The sequence below is a fragment of the Acanthochromis polyacanthus genome, chromosome 7 (genome assembly GCF_021347895.1).
Source record: "Acanthochromis polyacanthus isolate Apoly-LR-REF ecotype Palm Island chromosome 7, KAUST_Apoly_ChrSc, whole genome shotgun sequence".
Taxonomy (NCBI): domain Eukaryota; kingdom Metazoa; phylum Chordata; class Actinopteri; family Pomacentridae; genus Acanthochromis; species Acanthochromis polyacanthus.
The window spans coordinates 24,180,458-24,199,384 of NC_067119.1; the positions used below are offsets into that span (position 1 = coordinate 24,180,458).

The following is an 18,927-nucleotide window of genomic DNA, read 5'->3' on the forward strand; positions in this document are numbered from 1 at the left end:
TGCAGCAGGCACACACACACATCCAGAGAAACATTTACACAAACGTGTGCATTTATACATATGTACAGAAACATCCACAGAATAAACACATAAAGTAGGCATTAATTAGCCCCGAGGTAGAATTACGGCTTGTGCACACTTTGTACTCCGTCCACAGGAAAATAACCGATACCAAATAAACTGAGACAACACAGACAGTAGCAGGCAAAACACACAAAATAACACTTAAACACAAACACAAATGAGATCCTTTACTTCTGAGGTGTCAGATCACCTGACAAATGAGGACATCATTATAAATTACCAACAACTTATTCAAGCAATGCAAGTCTAAAATCCTGAACAATTTCTTGGGAGGTCTGGCAAGCAGCATGACTTCTGGTAGAATCCACATTAGTGAGTCGACAGAACATTTACTGTAACTTCTTTCCATCATTTTAGTGTTTCCTGAGAATCTATTATGAAGAAAATTGCTTACAGTCAGCACAGGAATGTATATTTTCAGTCTGTTTATTGTACAAATTCAAAATACAATAAGAAAATATATAAATAAACGAGAAGTGATTTGTAGGCTGTCTTCTCCAAAACAGGCAACCACTGAGTTGCAGCGTCCTTCTGTACATTTCTTATTCCATCTGGCTGTACTGTAAGTTGACAGCTCTGCAAATTCAGATTGATCATTCCCCATATTATAAGTTAGCTTTTTTTCTTAAACAGTTTTCTCAGCACTCACAGGCCTATTTAACCTCTCTTTGAATCATGTCAGTATCCTTCACTAAAACAAAGAGCATGGTATTTATTTGTCAAACAAATACATCCCCCTCTTCACCCTCTCTCTCTCCCTCTGCCTTTCTCTCTCCTCCTTCCTCGTTAGGGAGAATTTATTAGCATAGCTTTTGTTTTGCGGGTGAATTTCATTAAACTCTGAACAAACCCTGCCTCGCAAGCGCAGGCCTTTGATCTGGAGACGGAGCCTCTTAATTTCCATTCTCCAGACATTAAACAATGCGAATAGCTCCCTGCAATAAAGCCAACCTCCCATACAGCAACTCCCACATCTTTCATTTCTGCTGTTCACTTGCTACGAACACACTGTATACTAATGACGAGAGGTCACTGTTATGTCCTACCGGAGCACAAGCCTTTTTCCTTCTTTCCTTGTTATTGTTGCCACATATTTCTTGCTACAGAAAACCATGGGCTGTTTGGATTGCGAATCCGTATCCCACTGCCAGAACACAGCAGGATAGAGATCATGCACAAATAAGTTCAGAGGCTGAAAGTCTCATACGAGATGCTAACACACAGTTTAAGAGCTAATACTGCCTTGCACATGGTTCAACTTCTGTCAGCCGTTTTTGGAAGAAGAAAAACATTTGTGCCAAAATAAGAATTTTGCCCAGTGGTAAAGTCAGAGACCTGGATTTAATCTGCCTCTAGCTCGTAATTATTGTCTCAAACTACTTCTTGAAAAGTTTGTATCTTCTACAGTAGGTTTAACACTCACATGTTTCATTAAAAATGAGTGGTTGAGTAAAAATAACCGTGCACTGTATGCCGTCGAGCACAGAGGCAGGGAGGCAATCAGGAGCAGCGCCTTTTTTTGGTGGGGTAGCACAGTAGCTAGTTAGTCGGTGTTTGAGCTAATTCCCGAGTCACAGGCGGGGTGGCCCAGTTTGGAGGCTTCAAAAGATTGGTTTGGGGAAGCACGATACAGCAGGACGTCTGCCCAGCTCCAACCAAGCACACTTCAAATGTATGTCTCTTGGCAGTATCAAACTTTTTACTGTTAGTTAAGGAAACACTCAGTGACTCTAGGTGCAATTCAGGAGACAGAGTAGAAGTATAACGGAGTTTCCAGATACAGTCTGTTTCCCTGTCAGTGATAAAATACCTATATAGGAGTGAAACATAAGCAAAAAAAGCTGTGAAATAAACCCAACTTTGAACGCAAAATCATCCCTGATACTAACATTTCTAATTTTGTTTGAGAAGGTGCTTCATGCATGTCAATAAGAAGAAGCAGAACCTTGACCAGCATGCTTCCAGTTCAACCTGACGGCCAACAAGAATCACAAAACTTGAAATGAAAAGATAGCAGTCTCTTACGCACAGCAAGATGGAAACTCAAAATAATATGACAATCAAAGGTTTCTACTAGATGTAAAGGGGTCTAAGAGGGTCCTATAATCAGTCAACAAAGTCAAAAATTAGCAAACGTTCAGATTTTACAACTGAATTGCATTACAGGACTCTTTTAAAACCCCTAAATATATATCAGTTGCTTTATTTTCTCACAGGGTAGCTGCAATACACTGTGCAGATCAAAAGTGGAAGAAACATGAAGATATTAAACCTAGAGTTCAAACTGAGCAAAAGCACTGGATAATTTAGACAAATACAAAGTCTCGTGTAATGATGTAAAAACCTCAATTGCAATAGCTCTTAAGTCCCCAATCCAAAGAGAGAAATAAAAGAAGTAAATCACTTATTACTTCCACCCTTGATGTATATACAGCTTATGATTTGCCTTCACACATGTCAATACATTTAACATTTAGGCTCAGTTGCACTTGCATTCCAAAATAAGAGCTCACATCCCACCAGGTGACGCAAATGTCAGGTAGCATATTGCAGCTTGCGGAAAATAAGCTGGTGACGATGAGAACGAAATAACCGTCAAAGAAAAAATAAACGGCAAATACCACTGTGGAAGGAGGAAAAGGAGGGAGGAAGGGAAAGGGCCAAGGAGACTCCATCCATGTACCAGGACACCAGTGAAGAAGGATAGGCGAGGTGCAGTGCGGTCGGTAGTGGGGTTACAGTACAGTTGGAAGTTTGGGGAGTTACATGCTGTTTTAGTTTACCTTACTAGATCGTTTCCAGTTCCTTCTCAAAAGCATGGTCTGTAAATGAGACAAAGCGGTTACAGAGCGCCCACCTAGTGTCTCCCCTTAGAGCTGAAGGACCAGAGGTTAAAGGGCATGAAGTGTATGAAGGTCGGATGTTAGCCCTGGCCTGGTGCAGGGGGGGTTAAATAGAGCAAGTGGGACAGTCGTCATCATGCAAGTTAAGGAAGCAGGGAGTGTATAAGCGCTTTTACTTGTCATGTGGTGTTTATATCTGCAGACATGCATAGACAGACACATACACACAGATGTATGTACGCTGTATACAGTAGCTCCAGTTTGTGTCTTGCACACATGATATTTTCAACTACCTATTTCCATCCTAGACTCCTCAAAAAAGACAAAAACTAAAGTTTACCGCCGCTTACTTTTTTAACCAACTTGGCTTTTACTTGTCTGGGTCCAAAAATGGAGACTAACCTTGAAAAATAAATTAGCAACGCATTTTACTCGACACATTATACAATACTGTCAAGGCATAAAGAATAAGGAATGTTGTTTTGCTCTTTGTCTCAAAATTTTGCCTTGTTTAAGGTTTGACAAAAACATGGCTTATCTCTGTGAATTCAATGCAAGCATCAGTGAAAAGCTTTCAAAAAAGAATGTGAGGACTATTTACAAGTGCATAAAGGAATACACAAGATTCCCTCATGTCATCCTCACACTCTTAAATTTGTAAACAAACAGTATATGAAACAGATGATTGTATACAAAAACATTGTTGTTACTGTATGACTCCTAAAACCACTGGATTATTAGCAGCTGAACACAAGATTATTTTTAAAAAAGTGTATTTAAGATTCATCTATTATCTTCTCCTTCCATACCAGTAGATGGCAACAAAGAGAATGTGCTAGTATAATATAACCTTGTACTCAATTTCTTCACAGTTGGAAAAATCCAAAATGATGCTTAACCTAAATAGAATTTATTTGTTCTGTCAATTGTGGACTCTCTGAACTACAGCACTAAATAAGCAGCAGAATTAAGACATCAGATCAAAAGGAATAAAATATTTCCCCCATGACTCTGCCTTGTTCCGAATCGAGCATGCAGGGGTCCAATTAACCAAACAAATAATTGAACAGAAATAAATGCAATTCTGAAACATCGAGCATGTCCACAGAGGCACAAGCCAACATAATTAGGAAGAAGATCCAGTGCTCTTTGAACATGTAACTTTTCTACACAACATATTAATTACACTTGTGTTTATGCATATGTATTTGCTGAGTTGAAGAGTTTCCAGTAACTGAGGCTGAACGCAGCCAGCGCATTCCAGTTCCACACAGCTTGTCTGATCTTCTGATGTATTAAGACACAGTTTTCCCACAAATAACATTCTTGATGAACTTTATCAATGTAAGTAAACTTATTTAATCTTATTGTATTGATTTGTGATTCAGTAACTTCAATACCGTTCCTTATTTTGGACAATCAAACAAGCAAAATGCATGAGAATGACTCCCCAAAATAAGGAGGATATATAGTATTAACAGTAAAGACAGAGATGAATGGATAATCTCACAGAAAGTTCATATAGATTTCTTACAGCATCCCTCATGTCTCCCTCCTTCGGCGACAGAGTCACAGCTAGTTCCAGGCTGCCCAGGTTATGTTCAGGGTACTGTGGGTCCTTCAGGTCCAGTGTCACATCCAGTGTCCTACAGGAGTCAAAGTAAACCATCTTCACAAACAAAGAGACTGTGATTACATGAGTAGTGCAAATTCATATCCACATAGCACAAGGACTCCACCAATGAATACTGAATTTTGGGAGAAGAAAATGCATCCCAGGAAGTCATTCTGACCTGTCACACGAGGAATAGCACAGGTATAAGTAATTAAATGAAAGATGGCTGAATTCCACTTGGACCTTTCTTGGTAAAGACATTTGTCCATGGAAGACATTTTTATTTGTCATAGAGAAGAGGAGAAACACTGATCAAACCAATTCTGTCAATAATGGCTCTGTCTCATCAAGTGTTGTGTAAAGCAGCATCAGTGAGCCAGGCCATGGAGTTGGCTCATCTGAATGGGATGCCTTTGTTTTTAATGTCATCAGTAACACACCTGTTCTAGCACCTCCTGCTATGGCATGTCAAAATGCCCCCTCTGAAAATGGTCTGTCGTGCATGCTGGCCAAGTGTCACACTCACTGCGTGCTGTTAAAAAGGTCTACGACAAGCTTTGCTTTATCCACCCTTAACCTGTCTAGAGGTGAAACCAGCCAGGAAGATAGAAATCACTTACATATGTGTGTAAGTCCTTTAAATTTGAAATATTCCCACTAAAGAACGTGACACACATAAACACTACTGCATGACTAATATCACAGTAAATGCATGAATAAATCTTGGTAATTGAATTGTATACATCTCTGCAATTTAACTGTTAAGGTCAAAAAGAGAATTACCAAACATCACCACTAGAGGGAGGCCAAAGCTTATATTTGATCCAAATGACTGCATCATGGCAAGCAAGCATGAAAGCTGCTTGCAGAGAGTTGTATGTCACACTATTTGTTGGATCGTGACACATCAGTTTTTCTGAACATACTCATTACTGAGAGAATGCAGCTACCAATTTAGTACTTCAGTTACATTCAGTAGAGTCATAGAGCAGTTCAGTTAATAGGAGAGGAAGAGTCTAAAGGTGTGTTAGGTGCCGGTTGAAAGACAAGAAGGAAGCATGCATTAAAAAAATGGATTCAAAACAGACAAAGAGACCTTTGGTGTTCCAGAGACTCCAGATGGAGGTACGCTGAGCCCATGAAATCATCCTGAAGTCCAAAGTCATAGTCAAAGACCTACAGAGTGACAATAAACGGCAGGTGTCAGCACAAGACCCTCAGCACCACATTGCTGGTGTTGTTTGACATTATTTTCACATTGACTTGTCATAACCTTCATCAAACAGAAAGTTGCACAGAGAGTTTATATCCTTTGAGACTGTGCAAAATAAAACAGAATTTTACCATGGAATAGGATGGCATTTGAAATGTAGAATTTGTCGACTGTACCTTGACATACAGCGGGTCCCTCAGCGTTTCCACTAGAAGGCTGACTCTCTCGTCCCACACTGGGTTGAGGTTCTTATGGATGGTTTTGCTCCTGAACACCTCCTTCCCTGCAATCTTAAACTTCACATACGGGTCGCTGGTCCCTAAGGAGAAACAAATGAAACACAGAGAAACACTGTAAGCTAATATTAAAAAGAGAACAAACAAAATTAAGGTAGAAGCTAAAAACATTACGGTTGTGTTTAAAGTCTCGTCCAGCAGTTTACCTTCATCAGCTGGTATCACTGGTCAAATGGTAGTACCTATTACAAAGACTGCAATAAAGTAGGTCCCCAATAATTGCCCATGGAAAATTGAATAATCATATCAAAGAGGATTTCAAAAATAAAAGTCGATTGTATATTTTAAAATTCTGACTGATTGCATTTCCTTGTATACAAAGTGGGTATGTTGTGCAATTTCCTTCTTATTACTGCTGTAGTACTATCTTAGGAAAATACATATTTTGTTCCCTCAAATCATTTTTAAATCTTAATCATTTTTTAACATAGAGATACAAAGACATGCTATTTTGAGACCCAAAGGAGAGAATCAAGTTTGTCATGTGACTCATGTTCTGTTGTAGTCATATGATTAATGACAGTATTTAATGTTGTCCTTTGCAGTGCCTCTATGTCATCACTAGGTGGTGGCATTGATTTACATTTGTATTACATTTAAACATGCTCTATCAGTTTAACTTTTATTAAGAAATGAATACAAACTTAGGTACTCTGCGAGATATACAAACGGCTTAGAATCTATAATTTATATTCTCATCACATTTACCATTTATCATGATGACTAAGAAAAATACAAAGATATATATTTCTACATCTACATTTTATTGCTCTGCTTAATGGGACTGATCCTCCAGTTGATTGCATTTCTGCCTACCCACACTTGTAATCAAGATGGAGTGCCAAAACAAAACTTTGAAATGTGAAACTGGAGCATATGTTATTGAAACTATGAATATATAATGAAAATTTCAAGTCACATAAAGTTTACAGATTAGAAGTTTTCTCTGATTAAACAATTTACTTTGATGATACAGACTCACATAAACACAAACTTCATGCACAAACACAACAAATATTACTTATTGTACATCACACTGTATACAATGAAAGTGACTTCCAAGTTGTAAGTTGTAATGGCTGTGTTCTGAGAGGTTACACTGTTTGCAAATATCCTGAGCGTGGCTGGTTCATCTCAACTGTTCTACTCCAACACATGTATGTGAACTACTCGGCACAACAGTGATGACATTAAAACACATCGTAAGTTCCCCTCATTTTAAAAAGCATCAACTTCATGCTCTATTTTTGTCATCTTTCCCATTCAGCAATATTAATGTTTGTCATTTCAACCTGATAACCATCACTCTAATAGTGTTTAAACAGCTAACTAATGAATCAGACCATCATCCTTCATAAGATTAAAACACGTCTTCTTGTCTGTCGCTATCTTAACTGTCCATACTGCAAATTTACTCAGTCTATTTTGCACAAACATCTGTTGCATATCTACTGCTTTTGAGAAGATCATGCTCTCTTCTTCTTTTCAGGTTGTTCTTGTTACTTTTTGCTGTCAATTGGGTGATTTTTTTAGTACCCAAAATGAGGCTCTGAGGTCAGGAGGTGTAACATGCTGTACAGATTGAGGCAAATTTGTGATTTGTGATATTAGATGAGGAGTTTGCATCTTCTCCTTGTGCCTGTGTGGGTTTTCCCTGAAGGCTCTAGCTTCCTCCCACATGCCAAAGACATCTATGTTCGGTTAACTTGTGCTTCTAAATTGGCCATATTGTGAGCAGCTTTGTATTTTGGCCCAATGATGGACTGGTGACCTATCCAAGTTGTACACTGTCTTATATCATCTGGACTAGGCCAAAGTAGGTACAGAAAATTCTTGCATGGATGGATATCTGGCTATATAAATAAAATCTAATTGACTTGACAAGGTGTGAGGATGATGAGCAATAGTTCCTACTGAACGCTGTCCTGGCGTGACCGTTTGTTTGTACTGAAACGTGTCTCGAATAAATGTTGTGTTATCATTCACTGTGACCAAAGTGATTACTAAGCAAACAGCAAGGGACGGAAGGAATCTTATCAAGTAATTTTCATTCATACACATACTTTGCATAAACACTTCCTGTGACCGATCCTGTCTGCCAGTATCTAAAGAAATAGTGCAGTTTACGTTACAATATGATGAGTAGCTGTGAAGATCACAAGCAACCGTATGCCTGAAACATATCTTTTATCTATTGGAGTCTGCTCTGTTTTCTGCTATTCAGCCAAGAGGGCGGACTGACAGCATGTATGCTAGTGGATAAAAGCCTGAGCTCTTCGTGTTCGTGCGCATTTCATCACTTCAAACTAGAGTCTAACAGTATCTAACTCCCTCATAATGACTTTCCTGATACTTAGGAGTAATGAACAGTAATGGCAAGAGCGAAAGAAATGTGAGAAAACAGATATAGTCTAGTAATGAAAAGCAAGAAATTATATGGACTATTCTGTAATATTATATTCTGTATAATCTGCAGTTATCATTTGCTACTGGTACTATTCACCACATTAAAAACAAAAGCATAAAATCTGCTTTGTCTGGGTAAAAACTGCTGATGTGATATTCAGATGCCAGAAAGTGTTCAAGTAGGAGCAGCGAACTACGCACTAACAATGGTCTGCCGGGGAAAGATGTCCATTTAATAAACTTCAGATGCCTTCATGCTTTCCAGCAGAGCTACTAGAGAGACACACTTACACACACACACACACACACACACACACACACACACACACACACACACACACACACACACACACACACACACACACACACACACACACACACACACACACACACACACACACACACCACACACGTTTGTTTTTCTATACCGGTGGGGACTTACCATTGACTCCCATTCATATATCAATGCCTAACCCTAAACAAACGTTTTTGCACTTTTACATTTTTTATTAACAACAATATGGCCAAGAAAACGGTGTTGCCACCCGTGGGGACCTCATTTTAGGTCCCCACCGTAAGACAAGTCCCCACCTTTATAGCAAATAGTCAGGTCAAAGTCCCCACCAGTATAGTAGAAACAAGTACACACACACACACACACACACACACACACACACACACACACACACACACACACACACACACACACACACACACACACACACACACACACACACTCTTTTACACACTGCTGCCCTTGACATATCACTGTGGGGCAGCTGCAGCAACGTTACACAAATGACAGAATACGGAGGCGGAGAAAATGGATATAGCCACCAATTTCTGAGAGGGCATTACCATGTAGTGAGATAAACATCGGAGAATTGCAAAAAATATGCAATCTCTTTGCTTGTTTCAAAATAACAGAATAGAAACTATCTCATGGACATGAGCTGATGCCATACAAGCTATTGAAAAACACGCACGGCTAAAGAGAAATGGTCCCAAACCACCATCACGAGGCAAAGGACCACTAATCTCTAAAAGTGCAGCAACTGCCTATTCTCTATGTCGTTCCTTTTCTTCGTCCCAGCAGGTCAATATTCTCCTGACACACATCACTGACTCTGAGTCTCTGCATCCCACAGTGCCGGCTTTATGGGGCCATAAACACGCACAGGCAGAAAAGTATGAAATGGAAAAGGCTGGCGCTGTAGGTGGGTGATGGCTGAATATGAGTGAGTGTGGGTAAAGTGCAGAGGAGTGATTGGAGATGCACTGTCTTGGAAATCTACCACTATGTATGACATTTATGGCAAGTTTTTCAAAAGACATCACACTCTTGGAGAAAGTCCGTAAAAAAAAAAAGGGATTGGATCTCCCAAATGAGGGCTGCTGGGCGGATAGGTCAATAAGCTATAGGTATTGAAAGATCAATATGCCCTAGAAGAATGAATAGTGATTGACATGAATGTCTAAAAACAAATGGGACTCAAGACAGCAGGTTTAATGGATTGGAGCCCCACGGACATTTGTCCACCTTGGAGGCAGAAGGCTATGAAATAGAAGTGCTTGGTAATGGAAGACTTGGTATGAGGAGGAAATGTGTCACACAATGATAAACTGGCAAAGGTAAAAGCTGTAGGTACTGAAGTCGAGCCATGGGATCATGATTTTCTGCTTTTCTGCTTTTGAGTGGCATTAGTGCAGAGCCCCAGAGTGGCCAGAGAGAGGGAGAGAAATGTGTGTGTGTATGTGTGTGTGTACATATATATATATATATATATAAATAATATGGCCACATTTTTAATATACTCAAAGTACTATTGCTTATGCACAAAACACAATACATTGCCATGATTCAAATAATTCATCCGCACGTTTTGATTCATTTGTGTGTACTTGGTAAGTGTATAACAAGAACCAGCATAACAGATGAGCTTTATTCAAAAAGCATGAAGCGCGCTGCACCTGCTGCTTGAGTAAAGGTGGAAAAATGTTAACAGCTTCTAATTTTTCAGAATAATAATTTATAAGAAAAATATTGTTATTTTCAGCCAAACGTCCAGCATAGACAAATTACACAGAACTCTATAAGCATTTGCTGTGAGACGAGTAAACCAAAAAGAGATACAACAAAACATTCATCGAGTTCACTCCAAAGCAGTGTTAAGCCTTTGTTTCCCCACAGTGTTGTAACAGGAGACCACTGATGTGACAACTGATATCGTGTCTCATTAGTATGAATCAAATGCCCAGCCAGTGTTGACAAAGATGTCACCCAAAGTCAGGCACATTCTCGTATGGCTGGAGAGGCTTCGCTGGACAAAATTTCTTTTTGCCTTTTGTGCAAACATGGAGTTTGTTTTGCAATCTGTGTCTGAGGGATTGTTATTCTGTGACTAACATTACCGAATGTTACACACAGCTGACAATGAGAAGAGTGGAAAAGAGACACTGAGACAAGACACTCAGAAGCAAACAAATACATCTCATTCTTTGGATTGTCATGGAAAATTCATCTAGAGTCCTTAATATAGAAAACAGACCACAGGCTGTTGCAGGGAATCGAAAAACTCAATTACAATCCATTCACATATTGGCAATAAAAAATAATAAATGCTTTTACAATAGTACTTGACAAGAGGATAAACCTAATGAGCCTGAACAGACAACCAATTCTGAAGAGAAAAGAAAGATACAGAGAGAATCACCCTATAAGCTGATGGGACTGGTTCCTTAAATCTGTTACATATGAAACCCTGGCTGTCTGAAGCTGTGCTTTTGAGACTGTTATTGGTTCTCTGCAGCTTGAAGATGGAAATACTCAGCTGTGAATCTGACAGCTTACTTTCTCATGGTATATCTCTATAATGGTATATCTATAAAATGCACCACAGGAACAAGTTAACAAGATTTTTTTTAAAAAGAAAGGATTTTCACCAGAAGGGATCTTTAATGATCTTTAATGCTAAGTTCAAGTGCCATATACCAGGTTAGTTTAAGAACACCGGCTACCATAGCAACAGAGTGTAAACCTTGTGTTTGGAACAAGGGTTTTTCTGTCAGCCAGGCTGCTGTAACCGAAAATCCGGGATTTCGCTGAACTGTGATATGAAAGATGTGGTTAACTTCCTAATCCTCTTTCCTGAAACACCCGCTGGGTCCACAGACTACTGAGTGAGACAACAAGAAAGTGACTGAGTGACGAGAAACTGGCAAAGAAGACACAAAGAGAAATTGTGTGCATCAAATCAAGGATTTAATCTTTTCATTGATATTCTGCTACGTCAACTACACAACAGAGTAACAGTTGCCAAGAGTGAGAATAAATGTATTTATGAGCTGAGCAAGCATTGCACAGAGCAGGTAAATTTGCCTTAAGTGCAGTACATAGACACACCTAAAAGTCCATAATTTCTTTTGGAAAGCAGCATTCTGTCTTTTGACAGGCAGCTGAGAACATCATCCATCCGGACATTTATCTCTTCTCAAAACCCACTGGGCTGCAGCCATAAAAATACCGCTCCCTGTGTCCCATTGTCAGTAAACCAGACTGCCATGCCAGACACCTGAGCCCACAGTAACCATAAAAGAAAAAACTGTGATCTAAACGTAGCAAAGCTCACACTAGAAAAAAACCTTCCACCACCCTCTGAATGGTCATTCAATACAAGAATTAACAAATATTACAACAAATGAACAATTGTGAGTAAGAAACACAAATATGAAATCCTCCAACTATAATTCACATTCTGCAATTACAGTTCAAGTATATACCCTAAAAGCATATGGTCAACTGTTATAAAATGAGCCTTTAATGCTCGATTCAATTATCATGCTTATCCAGCCTGGAGTGCAGCATTAACAGAAGGGTAAGTCTGGAGGGTGAATCTATGACTGTAGATGAAACAAACTGAAGTATACTCCACCACTAATGCCTCTTCATACGATATTCTACAGTCCATGATATCAACAGTGACTCCCTGCTGTTGAAGTCATCACTTCTCTCTCTCTCTTACTGTGTTGCACTGTTTCTCATTTTCCACAGGGGAAAGCAACAACTCCTTTACTATCAATGTTGTCAGGTCATTGTTTCTGTCTACAGATACAACATGAGCATACGTATTCACATGTAAAGTGTATCTGTGCGTGTGCGTGTACATATACTTCTGGACTGCCAATGATTACAGATTTGTCATGTGTGTTGAGACAGATTGTGTGATCCGGCAGAATGAGTTAACTCACAACTACAATATCTATGTGTTACACAACCAGGAAACTTTGCAACTCTGCAGACAGATTAATATAAGCGAGAAAATAGGAAGAGCAAAACTGTGTACATAAGTAGATAATAAAAAGATCACACTGAAAAATGTTGACAGTAATTCCAAAAGTTTCTCTGTTATATTCATGAAAAAGCAAAATGATCTTATAGGAGTTTATCCAGCCCACAATGTTTGAAGCAAAACATTAAAATGCAAACAGGTTTGCTATTGAATTTTTACATTACAGAAGCAATAAAAGAAAAGCAATAATCTTAGCATAATGTTATTTGAGTGAAGTGTGGACTAGCAAAGTGCACACTCATCTCTCCTACTTTACACCAGCCGTTACCAAAGGGAGGCAGTGTGTATCCATTAACAGCACACACTCACTCCCAGGATAACCATGAGGAAAAGCCATTCACACATCAAGTCATTTCCACAATGTTTCCCTTTGATCTTCAGCTTTTAATTGTATTTAAACACAGACTAAATACAATTGTGACCATTTATTTATAAAATTTGACCAAATCTTTAAAAAAAAACCAACGTATTAATTCATACAGCAATCTTCTTTCTTTCCTGGTCTGTCTATGTTTCTTTTCTTTTTTTGCTCTCCTCCAGTTCTCTCAGTTAAATGACTTCATTAAGCCTCCCCACACAAACTTTCAGTTGATTTTTTGCTGTAGGTGCTTAGACAAACTTATGGCTTTGGCATATTCACATGTTATCATCTGACGCCCTGTTTACTCTTCAAGAAGCACAATTTTGCTTAATGAAAATGGGACTTGCAACATCAGCGTGGTCAAATGATGAAGCATCACATATTATCTCTTCTCTCGTTATCATCTGGCAGGTTGTTCAATCTTCAGGAGGCCAGAATTCCCTTTACACAAAAATTGGATTTGCAACATCAACGGGGCAAAAATGATGAGCGTCTTGTCACACTTAATGAGCTGTTACAGAGTTTTGTCACAGATATTCGAAGAAAATATTATTATCACAGCAAAAATGTATGGAAATATGTCATTTGCCAAAGTAATGAAAGTAGACTCTACTGGAAATGAGGAAACCATAGCATTTAATAAACTTCTACAAGGAATGAAAACCACAATAACAGGGTAATTGACAGTGTTTTAACATACATTACATTGTATACTGTGCAGAATAGGACATACATTATGTCATATAGCAAACTTCTTTTCCTTTTGGCTTTTCACTTCAGGGGTCGCCACAGCGAATCAATTGCCTCCATCTAACCCTGTCTGCTGCATCTTCTTCTCTCACACCAACTACCTTCATGTCCTCTTTAACCACATCCATAAACCTCCTCTTTGGTTCTCCTCTAGGCCTCCTGCCTGGCAGTGGGAAACTCAGCATCCTTCTACCAATATATTCACTCTCTCTCCTCTGGACATGTCTGAACCATCTCAGTCTGGCCTCTCTGACTTTATCTCCAAAGCCTCTAACATGTGCTGTCCCTCTGATGTACTCATTCCTGATCCTATCCATCCTGGTTACTCCAAAGAGAACCTCAGCATCTTCAGTTCTGCTACCTCCAGCTCTGCCTCCTGTCTTTTCCTCAGGGACACTGTCTCCAGACCAAACAACATGGCTGGTCTCACCACAGTTTTGTTAAACCTTTCCTTTCATTTTAGCTGAAACTCTTCGATCACACATCACACCTGACACTTTTCTCCAGCCGTTCCAGCCTGCCTGTACACGCTTCTTCACCTCTTTTCCACACTCTCCATTGCTCTGGACTGTTGACCCAAAGTACTTAAAATCCTCCACCTTCTTGATCTCTTCCACTTGGGTCCCTCTCATTCACACACAGATACTCCGTCTTACTGCGGCTAACCTTCATTCCTCTCCTTTCCAGGGCAAACCTCCACGCCTCTAGCTTCTCCTCCACCTGTTCCCTGCTCTCACTACAGATCACAATGTCATCTGCAAACATCATAGTCCATGGAGACTCCTGTCTAACCTCGTCTGTCATTCTGTCCATCACCATAGCAAACAAGAAGGGGCTCAGAGCTGATCCCTGATGTAGTCCCACCTCCACCTTGAACTCCTCTGTTACTCCTACAGCACACCTCACCACTGTCTTACAGTCCTCATACATGTCCTGCACCACTCTAACATACTTCTCTGCCACTCCAGACTTCCTCATACAAAACCACAGTTCCTCTCTGGGCACCCTGTCATAAGCTTTCTCCAGATCTACAAAGACACAATGCAGCTCCTTCTGACCTTCTCTGTACTTCTCTATCAGCATCCTCAAAGCAAATATTGCATCTGTTGTACGCTTTCTTGGCATGAAACCATACTGCTGCTCACAGATGTTCACCTCTGCCCTTAGTCTAGCTTCAACTACTCTTTCCCATAGCTTCATCGTGTGGCTCATCAGCTTTATTCCTCTGTAGTTGCCACAACTCTGCACATCTCCCTTGTTCTTAAAGATGGGCACCAGCACACTTCTCCATTCCTCGGGCATCTTCTCACTATCTAAGATCCTGTTGAACAACCCAGTCAGAAACTCTACTGCTACCTCTCTGAGACACTTCCATACCTCCACAGGTATATCATCAGGACCAAGTGCCTTTCCACTCTTCATCCTCTTCAATGCCCTTCTCACTTCATCCTTACTAATCTTTGCTACTTCCTGGTCCCCAACAGTCACCTCTTCTACTCTTCGTTCTCTCTCATTTTCCTCATTCATCAACTCTTCAAAGTACTCTTTCCATCTTCCCATCACACTATTGGCACCTGTCAACACACTTCACTCCTTATCCTTTATCACCCTAACCTGCTGCACGTCCTTCCCATCTCTGTCTCTCTGCCTGCCAACCTGTACAGATCAGTCTCTCCCTCCTTACTGTCCAACCTAGCATACAAGTCATCGTAAGCCCCTTGTTTGGCCTTTGCCACCTCTACTTTCACCTTACGCTGCATCTCCCTGTACTCCTGTCTACTCTCTTCAGTCCTCTCAGTGTCCCACTTCTTCTTAGCTAACCTCTTTCTCTGGATCCACTCCTGCACCTCCTCATTCCACCACCAAGTCTCCTTATCTCCTTTCCTTCCAGATGACACACCAAGTACTCTCCGACCTGTCTCCCTGATCACATTTGCTGTAGTTGTCCAGTCATGTGGAAGCACCTCCTGACCATCCAAAGCCTGCCTCAACTCTTTCCTGAAAGTCATACAACACTCTTCCCTTTTCAGCTTCTACCATTTGGTCCTCTGCTCTGCCTTTGCCCTCTTCATCTTCTTCACCACCAGGGTCATCCTACACACCACCATCCTATGCTGTCTGGCTACACTCTCACCTACCACTACTTTGCAGTCACGGATCTCCTTCAGATTACACCGTCTACAGAAGATGTAGTCTACCTGTGTCCTCCTACCTCAACTCTTATAGGTCACCCTATGTTCCTGCCTCTTCTGGAAGAAAGTATTCACGACAGCCATTTCCATCCTTTTTGCAAAGTCAACCACCATCTGTCCTTCTGCGTTCCTCTCCTGGATACCAAACCTGCCTATGACCTCCTCATCATCTCTGTTTCCTGCACCAACATGTCCATTGAAGTCTGCACCAATGACAACTCTCTCACTTTTAGGGATGCTCTGCATCACTTCATCAAGGTCCAACCAGAATTTCTGCTTCTCCTCCCGCTCACATCCTACCTGTGGAGCATACCCACTAACAACATTGAACATCACACCTTCGATTTCTAGCTTCAGGCTCATCACTTGATCTGACACTCTTTTTACCTCCAGGACATTCCTAACAAACTCCTCCTTCAAGATAACTCCTACTCCATTTCTCTTCCTATCTACACCATGGTAGAACAACTTGAACCCTGCTCCTAAACTTCTAGCTTTACTACCTTTCCACCTGGTCTCCTGGACACACAGTATGTCCACCTTCCTCCTCTGCATCATGTCAACCAGCTCTCTACCGTTCCCTGTCATAGTCCCAACATTCAAAGTCCCTACTCTCAGTCCTAGACTCTTGGTGTTCCTCTTCTCTCTCTTTCTATGAACACACCTTCCTCCCCTCCTTCTTTGACCAACAGTCGTCCATTTTCCACCGGCACCCTGTAGGTCGACAGCACCGATGGCGGTCGTTGTTAACCCGGACCTCGACCGATCCAGTATGGAAGTCATACACTTGATTCGCATGTTTGATTTGGCCAAAGTTTTACGTCGGATACCCTTCCTGACACAACCCTCTGTATTTATCTGGGCTTGGGACCGGCACAATAAGACACTGGCTTGTGTCCCCTTGCGGCTACATTATGTCATATAGCAAACAAGATTTCCAATTCTGATTTTGTTTAGGCTTTTTTTGTTGTTGTTGTTTTTTGTGACAGCTATTGTTTCTCTCAATTTGGTTTAAACCTTCCTCATTTATAGCCACACATTTCCCAAACATTGTTCACTTTTCAAAGACCTCTGGCCTTTTAATGATGGATCATTTGATGGTTTTATAAATAATACATAGCCCAGTCAACTACAAGTCCATTAAGGACTGAGCAGATTTCACGGGGCTGTGATGTAATAGTCATTACATGGAGAGGCTCAAAAGACAGAAAGGCTCATCAAAGTCTAATGCGTCCATTGAAATGCCAACACTGCTCTGGGAGTACACAAAAGTCCAAGTGCATGCAAGTATGCCTTGCTCCTGGCAAAACCCTAAGCAATAATGAGGATTTATTAATTTCACACATGCAGGAAGGAACTCATGAAGGGTTTGAGGAGCTTAGTTCCTGTGAGTGTGTTTGGGTAATTAATATGTGAGGCAGTTATTGCACACAAATACAGTCACACACTGAAGTGGTCAGCGAGGAACACCATTGACCAAAGCCCTGCTACAGTGCTTTGACCTACGCATTTTATTACTAACTCACAACTGTATCTCACTTTACCAATAAATTTGCAAAAAATTGAATTATATTAGTCAAGAGAGACTCAAGGACAAACATCTGTTTGTCTGTATCAATACAGACAGAAAGCTTTAGACCTTGGAAAAAAAACATTTGGTTAAACAATAAAAGATGACTCCTGCCTGTCTGAAGCAGTCGGACGGAGAGCAGACAGTTCGAAAACATGAATGTTAAGGAGGGGAGACCTTAACTGCAGTTAAAATGGCATAATTTGAGGTTAGGGCCATGTTCAGAGTTAATAAAACCATTCTTCACCATTTGGCACACTATCTTGATCAAGGGTTGCAAACACGCTGTTGCTGACCACAGAGTGAAAGATGATGAGACGATAATAGTGATACAGGGTCTTCTCTGTCATACGGATTCACATTGATGCGCAGAACAATTAATTATTCTGCTTACCCATTTTCATCATCAGTCTGTAGATATTCATTACACATTCATGATCAATAGCTTTCTGTCTCAGTCCACGGCATAAAAATGGTCCTGAATTATTAATTGATAATTTATGAGCAGGTAATTAAATTTCTACAGAGAACAGGGTGATATCACGCACTAAAAATAAGTATTAGAGAAAAAATTCAGTGCATTCAGACTTTTTTACATCCTTCTAAGTTTCCCACATTTTGTTATGTTCCAGATACATCAGAAAACCGATGCAGTAATTTTTTTCTTATCCACACACAATTGTCCACAATGACAAAGCAAAAACAGGTTATTAAAATGTTTTATACAGTTATTAATAATAAAAGACTGAAATACCACTTTCAGACAGTTCACTTTGTACTTGGTTTAAGCATCTTTGGGCAGAAATGAGAGCCACGAGTATTGGATGTCTTGGCAGACTCATTCAAGCTTAACCAGACTAGATGGGAAGCACTGGTGTCCAGCTATTTCAAATCTGTCCAGAAATGCTGTATTGGTTCAAGTCCAAACTCTGGCTGGGCAGGACTTTCACAGTTTTTATGAAGCCACTTGTCCAGTTTCTCAGCAGCATGCGAGTTTTCAGTCAGGACTGCTTTATATTTTTCTGCATCCATCTCTCTCTGTCTCTATCCTGACTAGTCTTTCATTCCCTGTCACAGTAAAACATCCCCACAGCATGATGCTGCCTCCACTGCGTTTGACTTTAGGGATGGTATTAATGAGGTGGTGCTTAGTGTTTGGTTTCCTCCTCACATGGCATTGGTAATTGTGGCCAAACAGTTCAATATGTGTTCCATCACAAAAGAGGATTTTGCTTCTCATAGTCAGAG

The 18,927-nt window shown here is 40.3% G+C and overlaps 1 protein-coding gene across 1 annotated transcript in view; it reads right to left on the reverse strand.

Annotated features, from left to right (window-relative positions):
• The window catches only part of mctp1a (multiple C2 domains, transmembrane 1a), a 155,062-nt gene that overhangs the window by 64,005 nt on the left and 72,130 nt on the right, over nucleotides 1-18,927 (reverse strand). Inside the window, 4 exon segments of the mRNA XM_022192591.2 lie at nucleotides 2,868-2,906; nucleotides 4,462-4,573; nucleotides 5,639-5,718; nucleotides 5,932-6,074. Of these exon segments, the coding sequence (XP_022048283.2) occupies nucleotides 2,868-2,906; nucleotides 4,462-4,573; nucleotides 5,639-5,718; nucleotides 5,932-6,074 (374 nt within the window).